Source organism: Carettochelys insculpta, chromosome 26 (assembly GCF_033958435.1).
Source record: "Carettochelys insculpta isolate YL-2023 chromosome 26, ASM3395843v1, whole genome shotgun sequence".
NCBI classification, from domain to species: domain Eukaryota; kingdom Metazoa; phylum Chordata; order Testudines; family Carettochelyidae; genus Carettochelys; species Carettochelys insculpta.
In genome coordinates this window covers 5069224-5093142 of record NC_134162.1, presented here as the reverse complement: position 1 = coordinate 5093142, position 23919 = coordinate 5069224, and the positions used below count along the sequence as shown (strand labels likewise).

Below are 23919 nucleotides of genomic sequence, written 5' to 3'. Positions count from 1 at the left end.
CTGCTCCAGAATCCCACCCACAGTTATTCTTTCTGGAATCAATGTCAGAAGTTCTGAGACGCTGCAAAACAAGCCCCGATCTCCCACCCTTGTGCTGACAAGCTAGTCTCCTGCAGGCCCGATTAGGTAAGTGTGAGAGGAATGCATCTTTTTATATACATGTGCTTCAATAAGGAAACTATGGTTCAACTGCATTGTTAGGAACAAATAATTTTGTTACATAACCTCTGAACCTCTGTGGGTCTGATCTGACTTCAATGGGTTCTGGATCAGGCTTCACAGCTATAGTTTCCAAAAGAAAATAAGGGCATTAGGTACCTGATCCCACTGGGAAAAACAAAAACCAAAACAAAACAAAACTGAAGTTGGGCATATTAGGTTCCTTTGCAAATACAGTACCAGCCTTGTGTAAACACTTTCAAAAGCACTTAAGCAAAATCCAATTTTCAAAAGCTACTTTGCTTTCATGGATATAGTTATGTTGGCTGATATTTTGCTGATATAGATATTCCAGGAACAGTCCTAGTGTGGATACAGGTATACTAGTGTCAGGGTGTCTTATATGGGTTCTCAAACAGGATTATGTTGCACCAGTATTATCCATTTTTGATCCCAAACCAGATCCATACTAGGGGCACGTTTGCCACTTTATAGTAGTACAGGTGGAACCTCTCTGGGCTGGCACCCTTGGGACCTGACTGGTGCCAAATGAGAGAATTTGCCACACCCAGGAGATCAGTATTGTCTAGCAGCATTACCATCACTTCCACTGCTCACAGGGTTCTTAGATGATATTTCAGTGTAAATCACATCTAAGTAACAGCAAAGAACACCGACAGCCGGGACTGGTGGTTGTAAACAAACTTTATGGGACTGCAGGAAACTTGGGCCACACCCATGATAAGTGGACATCTGGCTAACTAAAAATCATGCTGGACCATCAATGTTGCCAGACAAGAGAGCTTCAACCTATAGTGGTAAATCAGCAAAGTTTTAAGTGCATGCAGGAGAGAATCACCCTTGCAACTGAGAATTAGGCTCAAATCACTCAACACATTTTTGAAAATTTTACCTATGTGGAAAGACAAAATATTACCAGACTGTCAAACAGGTAATGCTGCATGTTGGTCATCATCAATCTACACAGCATTTGCAGACCTCTATTGTACCCTCCTGCTGCCATAGCTCAAGTGTAGTCACAAAAAAATTGCTCTTGCTTGTGATGCTGTTTCTTTAATAAAAAAAAAAAGAAAAATCCACTTTGGGGAAAAAGTGCATCAATGTTTGTATTTAAATGCAAAAAGTAAAATTTTTTTAATTCTTTTTACATACAAAGCTTATTTATTTACACTTTTTACAGGCTTTTCCCAAATATTTACAAACTTCGCAATATATTAAATTATAATCATTCATAAAATTCACTGCATATTTACATTCTTTTAACAGCCACTTGAAAGTTTAGTGTACATAATTCAACAGTCTTTATGCATATATTCATATAATAGCTTGCCAAGCATACCCTGAGTCTTCGTAACATGTTACAGTTAACCATATTACCCACTCTTTTCCACTAAACAAAAAGAGACAATTAAAAATAAATCAATGCTCATTTGTTAGAACCTGCAAAGCAAAAGGAAAGGCCAGGCCCTCCTGTGTTTAACTCAATGTGACGATCCCTCTGTCCTGTAAAAGACCTAATTCAGGCATTCCAGAAGAGATGCATACATAGCTCTTGATAAAAAATACACAAAGAGGAGAAAGTTGAATTCTCTGAGAGGTGAAAGACTTCTGTCCCTTGGTTGCAAGGCTGCTGGAATTGCTCATGACTTGTGATCCGATCCTGGAAAGGCCTGAGTTCCCTTCTTTCCCATTAACTGGGAATCCAGGGCACCTCAGCACACTGTGGGATCCTGCAGCCCTTCGCCACCACCGCAGTCCCACTGCAGAGAGGCAGGTTATTTGCGTGAGAAAGGGTGGCAGGCTCACCTTCCTCATACAATAGTGCTATCGCCATTCAAATCACTATTCACTTGATTTTCTTCCCTGTGCCTCTGCGGATGCAGCTAATGCTGAAGTGTGACTGCAGCCTGGGCAGCCATTCCCGCACTAGCTTTAACCTGTCTGACACAGCTAAAAAGAGCAATGAAGCTCTGACAACACATACTTCAGTGTGGCCTGTACAAGCTCGCCTGGAGTCAGGAAGGTACTCGCACTGCTAGCCCATGCTGAGGTCCATGCCAAGATGTCTTCACCGCTGCTGTTACCTGTACTAGGTCGGTTAAAGCTAGCATGAGTACACATACCCAAGTGCAGATATATGCCAAGACAAAGAGCACAGCCAGTACCTCCCCTTTCTGGAGAGTGTGCACTTTGCAAAAGCTGCAGAGCGAGGGGCTGGCACATGCATCAAAAGCCAGCCAGTAAACTCTTACCCTTGCAACGGAGTTCTGAGGCTGAGATTTGCAGCACTGTGTAACTCTTGTTAAAATCAATGCAACCTGGGTGTCCTGATTCCCCTAGTTTCCCAGTGCCGCAATCAAAGTAGTCAGACTCCTTCTAACTGCATTCCATGATCCTGAGGTTAGAAACCAAGGATATGAGGACAGCAGACAGTCATGTCTCAGATTATTCAAGACAAGCCGTAGACCAGACTCTGCAAAGTCCTACCTGCCCCTTTTCTGCGAGCAGGTGATCTTTCCTTACAGGTGATTGCAATACAAAGTTTTGTCATCTTCAGTCATTATGGGCAAGGGAACAAGGCTGTGTCAGGGCTGGTAAATTTTCTCAGCAGCTTTGCAAGGCCATAACCTTCAGGCAGGTACAAGTCCATCTCCAAGCTCATGCATGGAGCACATAGGCACGCAGTGAATTTCAGAAGAGGGGTGAAGCGGGTGAATGGAGCTGCGCACTGGCACATGCCAGAAGAGAGCAGGGTAAGGTGTGAAATTAGCTGCATACAGAGACTGTTTAAGACATGTGAAGAAGGGCCCATGAACATCAGGCAGCTGTCACCCACGACATAAAACACAGCATCAACAACTTGATCCACTTGCTAAGATGCTTCATTAACTGAGAAGAAGGCAGGCTGATCCACTCTGTTACAAATTCCAGAGCCACAAGAGCTGGCTGGCTGTTTGGGGCAACATTTAACCCTTTCGTTGCCAATTCCTTGGCTGGATGAGATCACAAGAATAGACTCGCCAGTTCCCACCTCTCTCTGCATTTGAAAATGCTACTGCTTTTCTGGTTGAGAGCCCCCAAAACACAAAGGAGGTGGGAGGGAGTGGGACTGGACCAGATCTTGCCTGCAGTCAGACTATCTAGCCTGGGAAGCGTTGTTGTGCTGAAATAGTTTCAGCTCCTACTCATCTCAGATTCACCAGCCTCATTGTCTTTTGGCCTTATCTACACATGCATTCAAACCCCTGCTAACCGTGCCTGTACAGAATCACAGCAAGGGGCTACCACTATTTGTGCTGCTGGAGATAAGCCTGGACTTGAGCTAGAAACCATGCCATAGACCAGGGCTTTGTGTTCTAGGGCTGATGGGGCCACATTGTATTCTCCAGTATTTTAACAAGCAGAGTAAAATCAGTCCCCTTCTGTTTTGGTTTAGCAGCTAAGTCTGCCTTTTATTCCTTACAGCTCTCGGAAGCAGAGGAGAAAACATACTGGAACTGTAAAAACAAATGATGTAAATTCCAAAGGCATTGAGGTTTGGACATGTGGACTGTATCGCCAAGATACAGCTTGGGAAATTTAGGCAGAGACCAAAAGTGCACTTGGAAAGCAGATCTGCAATTGGGACAGATTCATCATCTCCCGTCCAATGGGTGTAACACTCTTCTGGTTGTGTTTGAGCTGGGGAGGAGATGTTTTTATGGGAGCATGTCTGTAGAACAGACTTAAACCAGCTTAGAACCCACGGCTTGGTAGGGAGCCTCACAGCTGGTTGTACCATTGGCCGATTATTTTTCCTTCTCTCAAGCCAGGGAGCTGCATTGGCCTAGACGCAGGTCACAAAACACAGGCATTTAACAGATTGCTGACAATTTTCTCAGCAACATTTTACAAGTCACATTCAAGGACACTTAGAAGAAATAGCAGCACTAACTCACCCATTATCTTAACAACATTGAGTCCAATATATTCCCTGTATCCGTCTCTCACTGAATGCTTAATTAAAACAGAGGTAAGCAAAGAAAAGCCCAGGAGTTGTGGTAGCCCCATTAGCCTCTGAATTTTAACTGAAAAGCTGCCAAAATATAAAGTAGCTTTGGTCACTAATTTGTGGGTTTAGGGCATGATCCTTCTGCCACCGAAATCAAGGGCAATTATGCACAGAATCCAGCCCAAAATATATGTGTGTGAGAGAGTGTAAGGTATAATAATGCAAAATAGTGCAAACAGTAATAAAGAGAGTTATACAGCGTAAGTCCCTATAAGATTCTTCTGCCAATTCAATTGGACTTTTATTGTTTAAAGCCAAATGAAATAAATGCCATCCTCCTGAGTTCTACTCTGCCAGTTTTATCCCTCTTCAGGGACTGATCCTGCAAATGCACAGAGAGAATAGTCACAGAGAGGTAGCTGTGTTAGTCTGTATCTTTGCAAAACAAAATAGCAGCCATGTAGCACTTTAAAGACTAACCAAATAATTTACTAGGTGATAAGCCTTCGTGGGGCAGACCCACTTCGTCAGGCTCATTAGCATTATGAATGTACGGAAAGGCTGGCAGGATCATGTCCTCAGATTATAAATTGTTTTGGGACTGTCTTTCTTTTAGCTTTGTAGAGCACTCAGCAAAACGAGGTTCTAATCGGGACTGGAAGCATTACTGTCACACAATTAATAAATAACAGCAGTGTCACACTCCCATTCTCCAGCTGTTGCTAAAAAACTTCTAAAGGGTGGAGTGAAATCCTTCCACTCCATTATTTTAATTGAACAAAAGATATTTACAAATAAAAATATTTGTGTGTCTCATAACTCACTTAAAAAAAGAGGCTCTCCAAATACCATATTAGCAAGTGAGAATGTCCTGAACCACAGCCTGGGGCTATGACTTCAATCCGACACATCTGTAACTCATCTTCCACAGTGGGAACAAAGACCCATAAGATCAGGCTTGGGAGGAACTTCTGCAACTGCAGCCTGCACAAGATGACACCGATCCTCTCTAAAGGCAGGGAGAGGGGAGCACACAAGCACCAGGAAACATGCAGAAGAAGGGAGGGACTCATGAAAAAAAATCCAACATGCATTCTGGAGAGAGCTGGAACTTTGGGGTCAGGAAGAAGTTAACACAAGCGATTGGGGGATGAAGGAACATCCAGGTAAACCAGATCCTAATGGTTCTCCTCATTTAGGTCCCTTGCACCCTGGCCAAGGAAAGCAAGTCAGCACATTTCAAACAAGAGCTGCACAATATATGCAAGTGAGATTTGTAAGGTGCTAAGGCTGTTTGTCTTGCCAATGCAGGCAGGAGCCAAGATTTCAAAGATTTTAACACTCCAATGCTGCCGTAATGCAGAAGAGTGATCACAGGGAGACAAAGGGGATAAGGGGTTAAACAAACTCATTTGGTACAAGAACACTGCTGTGTGTGGCGGTCTTGTAAACATGCTGTAAGGCCCATTTTTCCCATGTCACTGAGCCAGACCTGAGTCTGTGAATGTAGGGTGCGGGGAGCTCAGGCTCCTCCTTGTGGGGCACAGAACTGGGTTGTGATGGGGGTGGAGGGAACCATGGAATGTTTCCATAAAGTGTCCCCTTGACAGAGTGGACCCGGTAGGCCAGTCCAATGCTTACTCTCTGGGATGAATGCACAGGATGGGTTCCTTCACTAGCTGCTCACTCTGGGGCTCCCTGTGAAATTTTAACAGTGTAATAGTCAGGAAGGACACAAGGAGAATCTTGGCCTCAGAAATCCATCTGCGTGCTCTCAGGAACATACCTGTGTGCCCCACCAGGGCTGACCCATGGCGGAAAGGGAGTTCAACGCTCTTTCTGCCATGGTGTGTCTGAGGATGGGCAAAGTATTACCTTGGCAGTTAGGGAAATGGTGGCATTAGTAATAAGGCCTCCCGCATTGTAGGCTGGGTGTTTCATTGCTCCATCAGCTCCATTGCTCGTCTATGCCCATCTCCTTGTGCACTCTGCGTGGTGTTCTTGCATTGAGATGGAGTCTGGCTTTCCAGCAGTTCTTAGTTAGTGGATCCATCGCAAATAATGATGGGCTCTGCTCCTCTGGAGTTAAAGCTCATCTTCCAGTAATCCGCACTGGCGTAGCCTTGGGGAAACCAACAGGAAGCAGTATGAGATGGGCCCATCTGTGGTTACTGCACTGGACCAGCTCAGACACCGTTGTGAGAGGTATGAAGACAGAAAAGCAGCAGACTGGGGCTGGTGTTTTACATCTCTACCACATAGCAGCACAGTGGCCCTCAGCACCCAGGCAGGGCACCAATCAAAACAGACTGAGACGGAAAGGGGCCAGCAAAGCATCCACACCACTTCCTGCAGCACCCTGCCAATCCCAAGGTAGTTTCCTCTCTAAGCACTCATCCTGCCTGGCCCTGCTTGGCATTGGCAATGCCACAGGCCAATGGTTTAGTGGGGATGAGAAAAATGCAGAGAAAATGTTAATGATAAGAATATGGAAGCCCTCTATCTGCAGGACTCAATGGGAAAGGAGACTCAAATTATCCTGGAAATCACTGGGTTTTGGCAAAGAAAGCACTGAGGGGCCAGGATTTAGGCATGAAGTTATGCAGAGTATCTCAATGCATCACGTGGCTTCTGCTTCAGGGTCATAAACTGAGTCCTCACAGGGAGTGGGGAGTACTTCTTCTCACCCGCTGCACAAAAAAAGCTCGGCATATTGGCTAGGGGCAATTATTTGCTGTTGGCAGTAGACACTCATTTCTTTTTGAGGCAGTTAGTACAAGACATAATGAGGAGCACCTCCTGGCCCAGGTTTGGGAGGGGATCTCCTAGGTCTACTCACTGCGGCACGGGAACTCACCAAAATCCCCTGCTTCCAGCTCCACCGACAAAGCCCTGCAGTGTCCTTGGCACTCACTGGAAGGTGCAATATTCAGGGTAAGCTGCCCGCTTCCAACAGCAAAGGTGCTGTGCAGCCGGTGGGTCTGTAACGGATGGGAAGGAAAGATACAGAGGAAAGAACTTTAAAAACTCTGTGTCCTTTCAGGGCCTGGCTCAACTAGGTCATGGGCAGATGTTCAGAGGGCTATTTATTATTGGGTTATCAATATGAAATCATATCAAGGCTAAGACCGTGCAGGCTGCTAATGCCTCCCGCCTTCAGCTGTACAAACCCCACCACTCCACTGCACTCACAGAGAAAAACCAAGGCGAGGGGGGCGGAGAAATGGGCCCAGAAGTTGGGGAGAGAGTGGGCAGAGGCACAGAGAGAAGCACTCAAGAGCGCTAACAAACATAGTTGGGAAGTAGTGTGTTAAACCAACTTCGCAATCCTCCTCTGCTGTAGCTACAGGTATGTCTACACTTGTTAGACACTCCCACGCCAACTGACTGGTTTGCAAGGCTTGTGGCTGTTTAATACAACTGCAGTACAGATGTTCAGGCTTGAACGTCCCACCTCCAGGGTTGAAGAGCCTGTACTCCAGAACAAAACTGAACGACTGCACCACAATTAAGCCAGCTGTCATGGGCCCAGCTGTAGGTTGCAGAGTAGACAGACCCCAAGTTGGAGCTTTAGTTTGCAGATAGGGAAACTGAGACACAGAGCTGTCGAATGACTGGCCCTCAAGCTTACAGTGAGGCAGGACAGTGCAGGAAACCCAGCCATGCTAACGTGCATTCCCCATGCTTCAATCATCAGACCACAACCTCCATTTCCCAGAGTGCTTGGGGAAAGCGAGGGATTGCCCTAGAGGGTTGAATTTAGTCCAGTGCAGCGCACCAGCATACAGTCCATGCAGTCCCCTTGGTGTAGGTGGCACACAGGACTCTCAATGGCTCTCTGTATGCAGGTGATTTCCCTGCATCAAGGTCCAGCACTGATCTACACAAGAGAGGAAAGCGACCCTGTGATGGATTTCTCACCTTATTCCCTAGCTCTGGGTTGCGAATGAGAAAACAGCTCTCCAGGGAGATAGCCTTTGGGAATGCCAGTGAAGACAAAGCAGGGAAAAGTTCCTGGAGGATGTGAGTTTTATTCAGGGCTTTATTCCTGCAAAACATTTTATAGAATCACTTTTTAATACTATTTAATACTTCTATAGGCTTTGTCCAAAGTCAAAGTGCTTCACAAACTTTTCTCCCTGATACCCCTGTGAGGCTGGTAGCAACATATTATTGGACCTATTTTTATAGAGGAGACACTGAGGCACAGCCAGATGATCACACAAAGTAAGCGCCAGAGTTGGGATTAGAACACATGACTCCCCAGCTCCTATGCCTGTACCCTGGTCACACCATTCTCTTAAACAGTGAGGCATCTTTGAAGAGGAGATAGGATATGAGGAGTTGGGAAAAAAGACTTGATTCTTCACTGGAGATGTCTAATAATTAGGGGGCCGGAGCAAATGGCCTATGAGGAGAGGCTGAGAGATTTGGGCTTATTTAGTTTGCAGAAGAGAAGACTGAGGGGCAATTTGGTAGCAGCCTTCAACTTCCTGAAAGGGGGCTCTAAAGAGGATAGAGACTGTTCTCAGTGGTGACAGATGGCAGAACAAGGAGCAATCGTCTGAAGATACAAAAGGGGTTGTACGTTGGATATTAGGAAAAATTATTTCACCAGGAGCGTGGTGAAGCACTGGAATGCCTTTCCAAGAGAGATCGTGGAATCTCCATCCCTAGAGGTTTTTAAGTCCCAGCTTGACAAGGTCCTGGCTGGGATGACTTAGTTATGGTTGATCCTGCTTGCAGCAGGGGGCTGGACCAGATGACCTCCTGAGGTCCCTTCCAACCCTAGAATTCTATGGTTCTAAGGAGCTCTCTTCCAATCAAAACATCTGTCCTAACTTGTTAGTCAAATAAAATCATTGCAGAACTAGGGAAGTGCCACCTTGCACTGTTTATTATCTGTGTTGCGTTAGCACCTAAGAGCCCCAGTCCTAGGCCAGGATCCCATTGTGCTAGGGGCTGTACAAACAGAACAAAAAGACAACCAAGAAGTTCAGACTGACTGAAACCACATGTGTAAGGTTTAAGGTAACCAAGTCTATTCACTAGGCCAGAGAAGAGGAGATAGTTTGGCAGAGTGGGGTGTTATTTTTAAATCTCTGCCTGGTGAATTAATCCAATTAATCCTTCTGTAGCTTGGCGCCAAATCACTTGTCATAACGTCACTCTTGACTGATCAGGAGCATTGTCCCTTCTGCATAAAGAACCCCAATAAGCATTAACCAAAGCACAGGCTCCATCATGCCCTCTTCTCACACTCTGTCTACCTCCTTCCTGCTGAGAAAGGCAACATTAAGTCTGGCGAATCCTGTAATTACAATTGTACTATGGCTCCAAATGAAACAGTTTTGTTCCAACAAGACTAACTTGTGCCAGGGGACCCAACTGCAAGATTCACTGCCCCATAGTTTATAAGCAAAGCAGAATGATGTTTGTAAAAACAAGGTGCTCCCTCTAGATGGGACACTACTGTGCTCCTCTACCATGTCAAAACACTGGACAAGGCTAGAGCTTTAGCACGAATCACAGATGTCAACATAATCTTGGGCCTTGGTCACACATAAAGACCACACACAGTTATATCTGAAATGTAGATGGTTCCTCTGACAACCAGGTTTCCTTTGGATTGAGACCAGGCCATGGCCCAAGAAGTTGGGCTGTGGGACCCAACTTCCTCCAATGAGCAACAGCTCAGGAAGTCCCAGCATGCAATGCTCCAATTTGTTCACAGCAACCTTCATCCTTCAGGATGGTGCATTCCATACTGAGGCCAGCAACCTCCATGGACTGCAACTCAGTTAGGGACATGGGCGGACCAAAATCTTTTTTTTTTTGCCAGTCAGGTGCAGCCCTCAGACTCCTGGTAAGTCATCAATATATTTCTGAGCCGCACAAAACCTGGGTACCCCCGGGGAAAGGCGGGTGTGCCACTTGCATGTGTTTTCTCTCAACTCACCAGGGGTAGACAAATGGAAACATCTGTCTTGGACGGCAGCGCCATATTTCAGCTGAATTTTCTTCTATTGTAACCTCCATCAGTTCTGGATACCGGGATTGGAAATCCTTCAGTTTGTCATAAGACAGATGCTGTCCTGTCTTAAACGCAACCGAGAAACAACAGCAGCGTAAACTTAAGCTACTTTCTCTCCAATTTCCACTTTCCTGCACCACTGCAAATGGGCAGCTGTCTGGGCTGTGCACTTGAACAGGGAGAGCATCGGAACAATTTGCCTATTGAGTGTGAAAAATCTCTCAGTTGCTGGATGTCTTTCTGGATGATCTGCTCTAACTCACAGAGCTATGATGGGGGCGGGGTGTCTCTCTGGTTTGGGTTATTCAGGCAGTTAGATCCCTTCTGGAATTAAAAAGAGATGCGTTACCTTGATTAACAGGGGCTGAGGCCTCTGGAGGTTTTCCGATAATTGTCCTAGGTCAGTCACTACCTGGAGGCTTTTAATGGCAGCACAGCAAGAGCAGTTGACAGGAATCATAGAACCATTCTGCCTGCAATCTAGTCTCCACCAGTCATGGCACTCTGGAGGAAAAAGAAAAAAAATCAAGCTTCATGTCAGGATGAGTCAAATGGAAAGATAAGAGTCCAGACTGTAAACTCATTACAGTAAACTCTCTCTCAACCAGTATTCCATCTACTGGAACTCTTAAACCACCAGCACCAGGCACCATCCCAGTGCCTAGGCCGCCTCATCCTGCTGACTGATCCCACTCCTCTCCCACCCACTGGTCACATGGGGAGCAGAATGGACGCCGCATAGGGAGTGTCACGTGCCCGGCAGCCCCCAGCGATGGGGCATCCCTGAGCTGGCAGCCTGGGACAAGGCAGCCCCGCCAAGGGGAGGTGCTGCGTTATCTGGGCAGGGTGGGCTGCTCCAGGGCCCCGGAGGTCCCCATTAGCGCCCGAGTGCACAGGCCATGCTGAAGCCGGAGGTGGCTGAAGAGCAGTGCACTGACTTCAAGAGAGGGGAAGAGCCCCACCATTTGGGGCAGGTGCGATGGGCACAGGAGTGGCACAGCTCGGCCCTGCTGTGGGTTGCCTGGGAGGAGGCGGCGCCAGGAAGGAGAGGAGCAGCCCAGCAGTGCTGCTGAGGGTGGGAGGAGCTGTCGCATTGACTGAGCACGAGGAGGAGATGAGCAGGTACTCACAGCCCTCTTTTAAGTCTGCTTTTGTGTCACTCCAGCAGCACAAAGCAGGACTAAAGCTTTTCTAAGTAGACACCTCAGGATTCTAATTTTATGAGAGACTCTTGTAAGCAACATACCTCTCCCTGCACTCACCTCTCCTAGCTCCAGTGGAGAGGGGCTAGAGGGGAGCCAAGACAGAAAAGTATGAGAATCCCTGGCAGGCAGGCATGGAGCCACATCAGGGACCAGGGAAAGACACCTCTCCATCATCCGGCACATTTTAATATCTGGCAACCTCCCAGTCTCAGGGTGCCAGATATCAAAGAGTTTAACGTATTTCTAAACCCAACATAAAATATCATCAGATTACTCATGGCATCCAGTGTTTATTAACTATTAAAAACAATGAAGTGGGCAAGCTCTATTGGAGTAATCACTGTTGTTAATAATAAACTGTTTTTCCTTGTGTCAGAAAAGGCAGTGAATGGATGTTTTTGGACACAAGGCCTTGGGGCTATCCATGGAAAAGCTTTATGGAAACTTTTTGTCTGTAAATCTTTGAGGCATGTAAGCTATTCTATTACTACAGAAGTTTGGGGACATTCAATGGGGCCTTGCTATTGTGCAATGAAATGGAAACTAATCTATAAAGAAAAAGTTTAGATTGCCCTTCAATTTAAAAGACATCCAGAAGACAAAACTAAGTTGTCGAGTTAAAAAAATCTCCTTATTGGTGCCATTCCCAGGGCCTCAGACTATCCAAATTTGTTTTTCACAACCTCAGCTGCTTATTTGCTTTTTACAAGACACTCAACTTGGGCAGGCTTTGCTGCATCCCTAGGTCAGTTTCAATTATACAGTAGTACCATGCTGCAAGGACTTGGCTGCAAAGCCTAGAGGAAAACGGTCTCAATTTAAACAAGAAACATTACTGAAAGCTATTTTTAAATCATCAGCATTTGCATTTTGATTTGGTTATGTCATTTAAAAAAAAATTAACCTGTGCACTGAGCTCTTAGCAGCTCCCTATCAGGGGATCATATTCCTGCACTTTCACCAACGTGATATGTGCCATCATGTGCCAGCAATGCCCCTCTGCCATGTACATTGGACAAACTGCACAATCACTCTGCCAAAGAATGAATGGACACAAATCAGACATAAGGAATCTGAAAAGACATAAACCTGTCAATCTACCAGGTCGCAGCATCCAAAATTGGAAAGTGTGCATTCTAAAACAAAAACACCAGATTACAAAGGGAGACATGAACTGGGAGTTCATTCTCAAGTCTGACACTTTTCACTTCAGACTCAACAAAGATATCCTATACCTTATGCGTTACAAGGACACCTTCCCCATCTTTGATATATTAAGTGATCCCAGGCAGCCTACTAAACAGACACTTGGAGAAATAATTTTTCTTCCTCCTCCCCCCCCGATCTAGCTGATTTGTCAGCTTTTATTTATTTTTTTAAATCTCTCTCTCTCAAATTCTCTTCGTCTCAACTATCAGCCATCAGGATTTTCCAGAGCTGAAGAAGTGGGTCTGTCCCATGAAAGCTCATCACCTAATAAATGATATTGTTCGTCTTTAAAGTGCAACAGGACTGCTTTTTTGTTTTGTCAGTAAGGAGTAAGAGTGATGGTTAGGGTCTGAGTTACTTTGGATGGATAAATGGACATGGAAGAGTCAATGATAATGCCTCTTTGACCTCAATGTTCAGGGGTCCATCCACATATGTAAATTGTAAGATCAGGGTCTCAGCAGATGACAGCTTCAGTACGTCTACACAGCAGTGTTATTTCAAAATAAGCTATTCCAGAAGAGATTTTTGCAGACTGGCTTATTTTGAAATAACACTGCTACATAGAAAATGCATTTTGAAATAGAGCACCTACACGCAATAGACCCTATTTCAAAACAGAGCCACTGGATGCACTGCACCTTATTTCAGAACAGGCTCTATTCCCTGCCTACTCGGCCCCTATTTCAAAACAGTTATTTCGAAATAGGTGCCATGCCTCATGGAATGAGGTTTACCTATTTCAGAATAAGCCAAGCGCTGTTTCGAAATTACTTCAAAATAGCAGTTGCATCGTGTAGACACTAGCAAAGATTTTTTCAAAATAACTTTGCTGTGCAGACATACACCTAAGGTCCTGGTTATACCATCTGCCCTGTAGTGGTAGACCCTGACTTATACTTTGTGGAGTCCCAGTGATGTCAGCGTGAGCACAGGGCACTGTCCACGCACATCAGATTGCAGGTACACTTGGTGCTGAGTTTAAGCAACACAGAGTCCTCCACACACTTCACATGGTGCTCCCATAGACGTGCTCCCAACCTACTTTGCCCTGCCCTCTCCTTAAGGAGCTAGCATGTTTGTCACAGAGGAGACAAATGGAGTACATCTCATCTCTTAGAGCTACTGTTTCATGTCACCAGCAGATTCAGGCAGGCATCAATAAGAGATCACATGGTTAAGCTTTTCTTTGCAACCAGGAGGGCAGGAAACATTTGTATTGAAAGCTGAAATTCTGATCACACGTGACTCCAGCAACTGGATCCCAGGCATGAGCTGATTGTGCCAGCACTTTAATCCCGACCTACCATCAGTACCTTTAAACTACAGTTTTCAAAGCCACCTTGAAGCTTTGATTGTCGGAAACTGGGTGTTTAATTCCTACAGGTGGCTTTCAAGTTTCAGAGAGGTAGCCATGTTAGTCTGTTTCAGCAAAAACAACCTGAAGTCCCATGGCATTCGACTTTAAGATGCCACAGGATTCCTTGTTGTTTCTGAAGACTTGAAACTCATAGCTTAAGCGTCTCTACTGAGCAAGCGCCCAGATGACTGGAGACCTTTTAAATGCTAAAATAAATAAATAAAAATCATAAGCTCCCAAATGTGAATGAACATTGGAATTACTACATGTAATGAGTTATGTGGCTATATGCAGCGGGGATAATATGATGGAAAAGTATTAGGTTTATTTCCCTTACTTAGGTCCCTTTCTTCCTACCAGTCAAGGAATTATGGATATAGAGGTTTAAGGTTCGTCAAGGGATAACAATACAGGAGGGTTATTTGGAACTACTTTTTTTTTTAAATTCATGAAGCTCGCAGGCTTCAGTTCTTTATTATTTGTGAACTTGCAAGTCTTGAGCGGAGCATTCCACGTATAGGGACTAAGAAGGAGCAGGAAAGAATTCCTGTTTCTCACTGGAAAACAAAGTTTTTTGTTTTGTTTTATTACTTTTTTTAAAGATATTGAAGGGTAGCATTTTTTATTCCAAGCAAAAGGTAAATGATGCTTTAACAGAAAGAAGCAGCAGATGCTTAAATGTGCTTTTCCCATCCTCCCTGCTTACAAAAGAAAAAAAGAAAAAAATCTTTGTTTTGCCAGCAGTAGGGAGTTTGAATTTCAAAAACAAAAACAAAAAAAACCCATCTGGTTGACAAGAGGAAAACAAAGACCTGAAAGATCTCATCAGAGTAACTGCAGTTGCCATTAGCAAGGACAGAAAGCAATAAAACATATCTTGGGATGAGACAAAGGCAATTTCACAACATTAAAATAATCTGTTTACAGTGAAATCCTCTCAACGCTGTTATAGAGCATTCTAGCCAGGTGGTCTGTTGAAATGCTATGCTAGACTGAGAGTGCAGTTGCCTGCTTGATTGTATGTTAATCAGCTCTCCAGTGCAGGGCCCAATTTCTTTTTTGAACTCGCCCAGGATATTTGCATTCTCAATTGCTCGATTGAAGAGCTTATTTAGTTTTGCCCCAAATAAGCCAGCTAGGGAGCATGGGAGGTGTACTCCCATTGCTGTCGGTGGGGCTGGGTTGGTTTATTTTTAATTAATCTTTTAGATTTATTGTTGAGCGTGTGTCTGCATATCCGAATGTGTGTGACCTGCATGAGAAGTATGAGGGAGCGAAGGGCCAGGCTTTGCTAGGAAGGGAGGGAGTGATGAAAGGCTAATAGATTGCTCGTCGACGGGAGGACAACACGCATCCAAGAACACACAAGGGACCGGAGCAGGCGCGTCACAAAGTGTTCATTCTCCATTTCAATGAGCCTCCTGCATTCCTTTCAGATTATCGCTCTGTCCAGCCCCTCTAGGGAGTGACCGGCTTTCTAAGTGAAGCACACTGGGTGTGTGATCTGTTTGTAGATTTAACAGGAAGAGGAGACACCCTCGCATACACAGGACTGTCTCATGTGACTGTTATGGTCATGCTACAATTATCTCAAGCTCCATTACAGTAGAAAGCTGCATGCATGCATAATTTTTCCTGTGTAGCCTGATCACAGGGCAAATGGAAATGGCTGTTGTACCGTATTACGGAGGAAATGGTCCAGCTGCAATTCCCCTTCTCTCCTGTGCTAGATTTTCCTACAGCTCTCTTGGTTTTTGCAGGAAGGCAATTGCTTTGCTTTGACCACAGCCTGTCCTTCGGGGCAGTACTGCCTCAGCTGCATCTCCAGAACAAGAATCTGATGGAGTGGGTCTTTGCCCACAAAAGCTTCAAAATATCTGTTAGTCTATGAGGTGGCACAGGACTCTTGTTGTTTTTGAAGATACAGACTAACTCGACTACACCTCTGGTACGAGTCTGACCTCAGGCTCCCTGACTGTTGTATGCACCAGTCATTTCATCCTAAACTTAGCTTATAAGGGTTCCAGGGCAGCGACCATCTTTTTATTCTGTAACTGTACAGCACCTAGTGCAGAGGAGCTTGGTCCATGACCGGGCCTCACCTACACGAGTGCAATGCAAACAATAGATACAGGACAGGTTGAACTTCTCTAATCTGGAAGTCTCTTGTCTGGCAACATCCGTAATCAGGCATGATTTTAGCGAGTCAGATGACCACGTCTCATGGGTGAGGCCAAGTTTCCTGTGGTCCCATAAACTTTATTTCCAGACACCAGTCCTGGCTCTCAGTGTTCTGTGCTGTTTTTGAGCTGTAATGTACCCCCAAATGTCTTCCAAGAGTCCAGTTAGCAGTGAGAGTGTTGGTAAGGTGCTAGACAACACTGATCTCCTTTGGTCTCTCGTTCATCACTGGTCAGATCCCCAGGAGGACGGATGAGCAACAATCACCCTGTAACAACAACTTTGTTTGGAATGTTACTGTGATTAATGTTAGAGGGATTTTTGGTTAACATTTCCATTGTGTGGAACAAATAATTCAAGTTATCAATTTAAAATGGCTCTTCTACATTTTCACAAAATTTTCTCCATTTTTGGCCCTCTCGTCACCAAGGAACACAACTGTCTTTAAACCTGCGGATGCACATGAATGCAGAGGCCAATAAGGGCTTGTGTGTAGCACAGCTGGGTTGCAAACTAAAAGGTTATGAACAAGCTTGGGCACTGCTCCTGAAATCGGATCTGCCTCGAAGCCAGCAGAGAACACCAATGAAGGCAATGGCAGTGCACTTGCTTAGACCTAATGGAAAGCATGAAGTCCCAGTCACCAACTCATCCTCCTTTGTCAAGGTGACAGATGGAGGATTTGACAACAGTCACCAGCAGCCAGCTGAGAAACAAGGCCAGGAATCTAGCTCAGCGACCCTGTAAAAAATCTGTCGCTCCAAGGTGTGAGGAGCCAAATGTTGCGCCTCTCACTAACAAACTGCAGATGATGTCATGATTTTTGGAAGTAAAGGCAGCTAAGAGCTCAGACATTGCTGGGCTTCACACTGTAATGTTTTGTGTGTCAAATCTTTAGGAGCTGACCATCTACCAGCTAACCACAGAGCTGGTTGGCCTCTACAAGCTACCATGAATAGACCACAAAATACCCAAGCCTCAGAAAAGCTCCATTAGGCAAAGTCATGGGAGTTTTCTGTGTGGACCAAAGAAGAGTTCTCTGCACAGGAAAACCTGCTCCGAAGTCATGGGAAGACTAGGAGGGTGGTGAAGCACTGGAATGGGTTACCTCCTTCCCCAGAGGTTTTTAAGTCCTGGCTTCATAAAACCCATAGCTAGGATGATTTCGTTAGGGTTGGTCCTGCTTTGGGCAGGGGGCTGGACCTGAAGACCACCTGAAGTCTCTTCCAGCCCTAGGACTCTATGATTTTAAGACATCCAGGGACTTCAGTGGGCTTTCGATCAGATCCCAGGGTTTTTGCAGTCAGCCACTGTTCTAGATACTGCCTTTAGTGAAAGGGAAAGCCAGCATCATTCATGTCGAATGCAAAAGAGCTCCAGGCACCAAGCAGATACACTCATGCAAAGAAGCTTCACAATCTGGTTTTAGACTGATTTACATCTGGGTTTCCTGCCTCTTTTCTGTAAGCAAATCTTGATCAATAACAGCACTAAATCCATCTGAACTTAGGTTCACAGGAGTCTTATTTCCTTTCAATGTGCTCTGAATCAGGCCCTTAAAAAGTGTGGTTCTTTATGTGCTCATTTTTTGTTTTCTTCCTTTTAAGTCTACTACTCCGGTCAGTTTTCAGTAACAACCAGCGGATGCAGCAACTTGGACCTCTCCCATTCCTCCTCGCCCTCCCCCCCACCCCCCGACCTTCTCCTCCCCATGTGAACTTCATTTTCAGAGAGTACCAGCCCTGGGTGGGTCTGCAGATAAGCCTCAGTGATCTGGGTTCCAATCAGCTATGGAACAAGCATGACTAATTTTAACCCAAGAGTATTCAAAGGTGAATTCAGACTCAAGGCAAGTCCCTAATGGCCTGGCAAAATGACTCATCTATCCTGTTGCTCTGAGCACCAGTGGCTGATTTATGCATTCAGATTTTAGGAGCACTAGATGCGATTGAGGTGGACAACTGCTGATCCTTCTATTACGACATCTGCTTACAGCTGCTGAAACCACGGGCCTTCCAGCATGGCTTTAATGAGGCCCCTGAATAACAGGGAATATTTTGAACAGTCCAACAAACTTCTGAGAGGTTCAGAGCGCGTCTCCAATTTCCGATGATTGCTTGAGGCTCAAGAAATCCTTATGCACATTTGCAGACCTTTTCCACGAGAACTTTCATTGACCTCAATGGGAGAGTTCACAAGAAAAAAAAAAGGGGGCTAATTTCCCAGACGTTAAGGGCCCAGAGAGCCATTGTGATCATCTAGTGAGTCCTGCAGAGAATTTCACCCACTGAGCCCAATAACTTGCCACTGAGCTGAAACAGATCCGTTGGGATTTAATCCGTTGGGATTTTGATTTAAGGAAAAAAATGCAAAGTGATGGAGACCTCGACTACATCTCTAATTATTTCAATGGTCAATTGCCCTCCTAATTAAAAAAAAAAATGCAATCCTTGTTTCCAGTTGCTTCAACTTCCAGCCCCAGGAGCTGATGTCATTTTCTGCTCATTAACGTGCACTTCTGTAAGTAAAAATTTGCACAACAGAGCCCTTAAAGTGAGGTCCCTTCTCTAAAGGAAATCACTCTTGCCATGACAGGAGAAGAGTATGTAGGCAGAGTCACAGAAATCTGGCTTCATGCTCATGACCAGATCCTTTATCCAGGCAAATGACAGAGTTAAACAACAGCTTCATTAAATTTGTGGAAGGATGCAGGCCTCATCTTGGTGTTGCTAGGCACCCCATTTCTGGGCCAAGATTGAGCCTGGCTAAACAAAGGCTCTCAGTTCTTCTAGCCAGCCCTACAGCACTTAACTGCCTTTGGCCTCCATTCCAGAGTCATTGTCCTCTCATTTCCCATCTGTGCTTGCGTCTGAGACACCAACAGCCAACTGCTATGTTAGCACCGCAGCAGACTTCTACTCGCTACACCCCCTCACCTCTGCTGTCTCTCCACATGATGCATACTTATTCTGCGTTTTCTACATACTCTACCCAATGAATCAGCTTGCAAAGTGCTTTGGGATCCATCCAGATGACAAGCATTACATCGCTATAAGAGTCTCTTAATGACATTCTCTGAGAAGTCTGCTACCTAAGAATCTCAAAGCACTTTACAGACATTAATTCATTAAACACAATTGAGTCTCTGAGGAAGCAAGCTATGATCATCCCTATTTTACAGCTGTGAAAACTCAGATCAAGGAGATGGCACAACTTGCTCAAAATCACCCCCTACGACCAAGTCTTTGCTACGAGGACCATCCTGTCTCCATAAATAAAATGATTCATCGAGATTTTTTAAACTAGGCTTAAAATGAACCGAGGACATTTATAATATGAACTCAGAATGAGAAAACATAGGTGACAGGCACCAGATGAGGTCAGAAAAGTTTATTTTCACAGGAGTGTTTATTACTACTGTCGACCACTAGCTGCACTAAAGATGGAGATGTCATTTCTGTTTAAACAAAGACTCTTCTTAGGCTACAGCTACATTAGCCCAGAAGATACACCCGCTCAGAGTTGATCTTCCGGGGTTCAATTTCAAATTCTACTAGGGACACACAAAATCGACCTCTCCAGGGTTGCACTCAACCCCTGTACTCCTCCCGAGATGTGAGGAGTAAGGAGGTTGATGGGAGACCTTGTTCAGTAGGGATGGCCAAGTAAGCCAAGCGCAGATAAGTCAATTCTAGCTACACAATTGCCATAGCTAGAATTGCAAATCTGTGGTTGACTTACTTTGCCTCATGTAGACATAGCCTTAGTGTTCTAAAATCCATAAAGTCACTCAGATTGCCTTGGAGTCCAGCATGCTGTATGGTGAGAGAGATACGGAGAGTGATCCAAATTTGAGGTGACTTGACCAACGGATTCTGAAAATACAGCTCGCTCACCCAAAAATGTAGCGTTTGAAAAGATATATTCCAACAATGTCTTTTTGCCTAAACCTAGAGCTCAAACCATGGGCCTGATCCTCACACAAAGGTCTCACTCATTTGAGAACTACCCCAGAGCACACGGTACCCATTAGTTCTTTAGGCAGTCAAAATTCAGCATGTTATTAGCAAGAGTTTGGCTCTCCAGTTGGGCTCTTGAGTTAGGGTCAAGCACCGAACATATTACAGAGCACGTACAGACAGCGAGGCTAATAAGATTTGTTGGTGGAAAGCTTCCACTGCAGCTGGATAGCTTGAAGGGCTACGTAGTAAGCTTGCTGATCCCGAAGAACTTACCCAACTAGGTTCAGATCAAGTCTCATCTTAGAAGTCTGGGAAGGGTGGGAAAATGTTAACATCTGGTTGGGTAAGGTTGTTTTCTTCACCCAGTTGGAGGGAATGTTATCGAAGTATTTTGCAAAATAAAATGAGCCACGTAAAGCTTGCTGGCAGGAAATTTTGGGAAGTGGGGATTATGGAGATGGACAGGATAGAAGAGTGGAGGGGTCAGAGCAGGGACAAGAGGATGAGTAGCAGAGGACTGACAGAGATTGAGGGCAGAGATGCCTGTTGGCCTCATGTTCCCCCTTTGTGTATGTGCGCCAGGATCTGGTGACCCCACACCTCTCAAGGAGAGCTTGAGCCCCACTCCCTGCTGCCTGATCTAAGTAAGGTTTAGAGGGGCCCTTGTCTCTCAAGGGGGTAGGAGACCTGCCCGCATTCCCCTGTGCACACTCCAGCATCCAGGGGAGAGGAGAGCAGTCCATCTACGGCACCTGAGTCCTCCTTCTATTTCATAGTGGGGTACCACCTAGGAGACCCCAGCACAGATTCAGACCACGTTCTGCCAGGCTTCATAGAGATTCACTACAAACAGGTGGCCCCTGCTGACGATTCTCACCCCCTATGTCTGGGTAATTTATATAGCTCTCATCTGCCTACAAAGCAGGTGAAAAGCATCTATGCAGGGGAACCAGCTAACCAAACAGCCTACAGTTTATTCTGGGTCAAACAGGTCAATGGCTTGTGGGTCAAAGTCATGCATTTCACCAGTGGATGACTAGCTGGTAAAAAAAACAACTTGCACTCATGCCTAGAGGGACTGAATGATCATTCTGATCCAACTGAAAGCAGGGGACTAATATCTCCAACGTCACATGAATGGCAGGAGTCACAACAAATGTAAACAAATGTTCTGAATAAGCAGGGCAAATCTGTAGCAACTAATCTGCTAGCTGAACGGCAAAACTTCTGACTGGCTGAAAGACCCTGTCAGAAATCCACTCCATCCTGCACCTCCAGCTATAAGCAGATGCCCTGAAAGGCAGCATGCTCAACTCTGAATCCCAGCACAAACTGGGCAGGATGACAAAACCACCACTTCTATAGCTGCTTCCATCTAAGGATTACACAGATCACACGTGAAGCTTCACAAGAGCTCTGAAAGGCAGGTATCATTCACAGATGTAGCACACCAGTGCTTACTCCGGAAACCTCTCCGGACAAACATACAAGTCCAAAGAGAGTGAAGGTGGCAGAGGAAGGAGAGAGAAGCTGGAGTCTTCCAAATGCAATTTCAAACAAACAACCCCACTGCCTGAATGAGGGCCAAAGTAAAGCTGAAAAATACAAAGCCACCCTTCGCTGCAAATCAGCCCCCCTTTTCCTTTTTTAATATAAGCCAACACATGTGTCTGCTATTATGTCTCAGGTTATATTATTAAAGGGTTGTTTACAATGAAGATCAGCCGAGCTTGCTGCAGCAAGAGATTCAGAGAGAGCCCTGGGGCCTAGCAAAGTCAGTGCAACTGCCAAGTGCCCCATAAGGCAGATGTGTTTTTTGCTGTCAGCCAAATGAAAATCAGAATCTGTCTCTCAGCAAGGTTTGTGGTTGAGGATAGAAAGGAGGTCTAGTCCTGTGCTCCGCACGCTAGCCTGGTACACAGGAGACCGCAGGTTTGCTTCCTGCGGCACCAGAAAAATTTACACCCCTAAGAGACACAGTTGAGCTGAATAAAAGCCATGAGGTTGTTTTGTCATACAGCACCATCAACCTACAGGCTGAACCTCTCTTGTCTGGAACCCTCAGGACCTGACCAGTGCTGGATGAAAGAATTTGCTGGACTGCAGGAGGTCAATATTGCGTGCACAAGGGTGTTCAACGTGTGGCCCGTGGGCCAGAATCTGCCCTGCACAACCCTTTCATCCAGCCCACTGAGCCAGCAGCAGCGCCATTTTTAAAAGGTAGCTAGATGGCTCTGAGCCACATGTGGCTCTTTAAAGAGCCACTTGCAACTCCCACTGCTGCCGCCACTCCCTCGTTTGGCTCCCATACAGTGCAGCAGGGCAGCTCCCAGCATTCTGCCATGATGTATGTGGGGGGGGTGCAGCAGGGGTCACTGTGGAGAATGTGGGCTCTGTCCCTCGCAGGCCTCGTAACGAGTAGTCACAGTGCATGCTCGTTCACTCACTCCCCAGCCGGCATAGCAGCAGAGCGGCCCTGCCAAAGGCATCGAGCTGCTGAGTGTACTGTTGAATGGCATCACACAGCCTGCTTACTACGGCCAAGCCAGCATCACTGAGAAGCTGCTGCGGAGCCAGTTCTATCCTACCCCAAGGCAGCATCACAGGAGTTCCATGCCCTGTTCGCAAAGATGAGCGGCATCTTCAAGGTAGCACCTCCTGGACGGACAGACAGACAGACAACAGATGGACTGGCTGGCTGGCCTGGTGGGGAGTGCAGAGTTGTTGGGACAGATGGACAGGCTGAGCCGGAGCAGCAGTGGGAGCATTGAGACATATGGAGAAGCTGGGCTAGAGGGGCGCATGGGGAGATTGGTTCTAAGGCTGGGAACAGTTTGGGGCTGAGGGAGGCTTAAGGCAGGGGGCGGTTTGGGGCTGGCCACAGTTTAGGGTGGGGAAGGTTTAAGCCTGGGTGGTGAGGGGTGGCAGTTTGGGTGGGCTATCTTGTGTTTGGTTCCTAGAACATGTAAAATATTGCCGGGTGGTCCCCGCTGAAGAAAAGTTGGACACCCTGGTCTACCATATTATAAACACTTCCATTGCTTACTGGCCTTTTAGAAATTTAGGGGTAAATTATAGCTAAAGAACAGCACAGGACATTGAGAACCAGGACTGGTGGCTGTAAACAAACTTTATGAGACCATGGGAAACTTGGCCACACCCGTGATGTGGTTGCCTGGCTAACTAAAATCACGCCAACTTACAAATGTTGCCGGACAAGAGAATTTCAGGTTAGAGAAGTTCAACCTGTAGTAGGGACATTTATGTGTTAGCCAGTGAGCACGAGGCTTACTGGTATGCTTACCAATTAACTAGCCCTTTGCTGGGGAACTCTGCCACAGCCAGGGACCCCACAGCTGGCCCTAAGTTAATTGGTTAAGTGCTAGCATTCAACTGGTTAACCATTTTAACATCCCTACGAGCTAGTTACTGCCTCTCAAAGGGAATAGGTGTACAAAAAAAATCCCCTTTTGTCACTGTATCAAGTGACTGCACTGTAGCACGATAGGGGCAGAGCTGCAGCTGTAACACGTGTACTACTAATGAACTTCAGTCCTCCTTCTGTAAAAGACAGCACTGCCCTATCTTCTGGGAGCAGTGAAGATAAATATGTTAAAAACTGTAAGGTGCTCAGATGCTAACTGGGGCAAGAGAAGTCCCACAGACACACACATCTTTATGTGACCAGCCCTGGAAAGGGTTAAGTGTACAGGGAAGCTGCAATATGGTTCGGAGCCAACCAAGCCTCAAGCTAAACTGAAAGCGGCCAGCCAAAAGACAAACGCTGCTGTTGCTTT

General features: G+C 45.8%; 1 protein-coding gene across 2 annotated transcripts in view; it reads right to left on the bottom strand.

Moving 5' to 3' along the window:
• Positions 1–1238: 1238 nt before the first annotated feature.
• Positions 1239–23919, bottom strand: part of C26H6orf89 (chromosome 26 C6orf89 homolog) — a 34142-nt gene continuing 11461 nt past the window's right edge. For both annotated transcript variants that reach the window (XM_074977715.1, XM_074977716.1), the window contains exons 4-8: positions 10555–10709; positions 10131–10270; positions 8093–8219; positions 7029–7152; positions 1239–6293 (exon numbers count right to left, since the gene is read on the bottom strand). In XM_074977715.1, the coding sequence (XP_074833816.1) occupies positions 6208–6293; positions 7029–7152; positions 8093–8219; positions 10131–10270; positions 10555–10709 (632 nt within the window). In that variant the 3' untranslated portion in view covers positions 1239–6207. The remainder of the gene's footprint in view (positions 6294–7028; positions 7153–8092; positions 8220–10130; positions 10271–10554; positions 10710–23919) is intronic.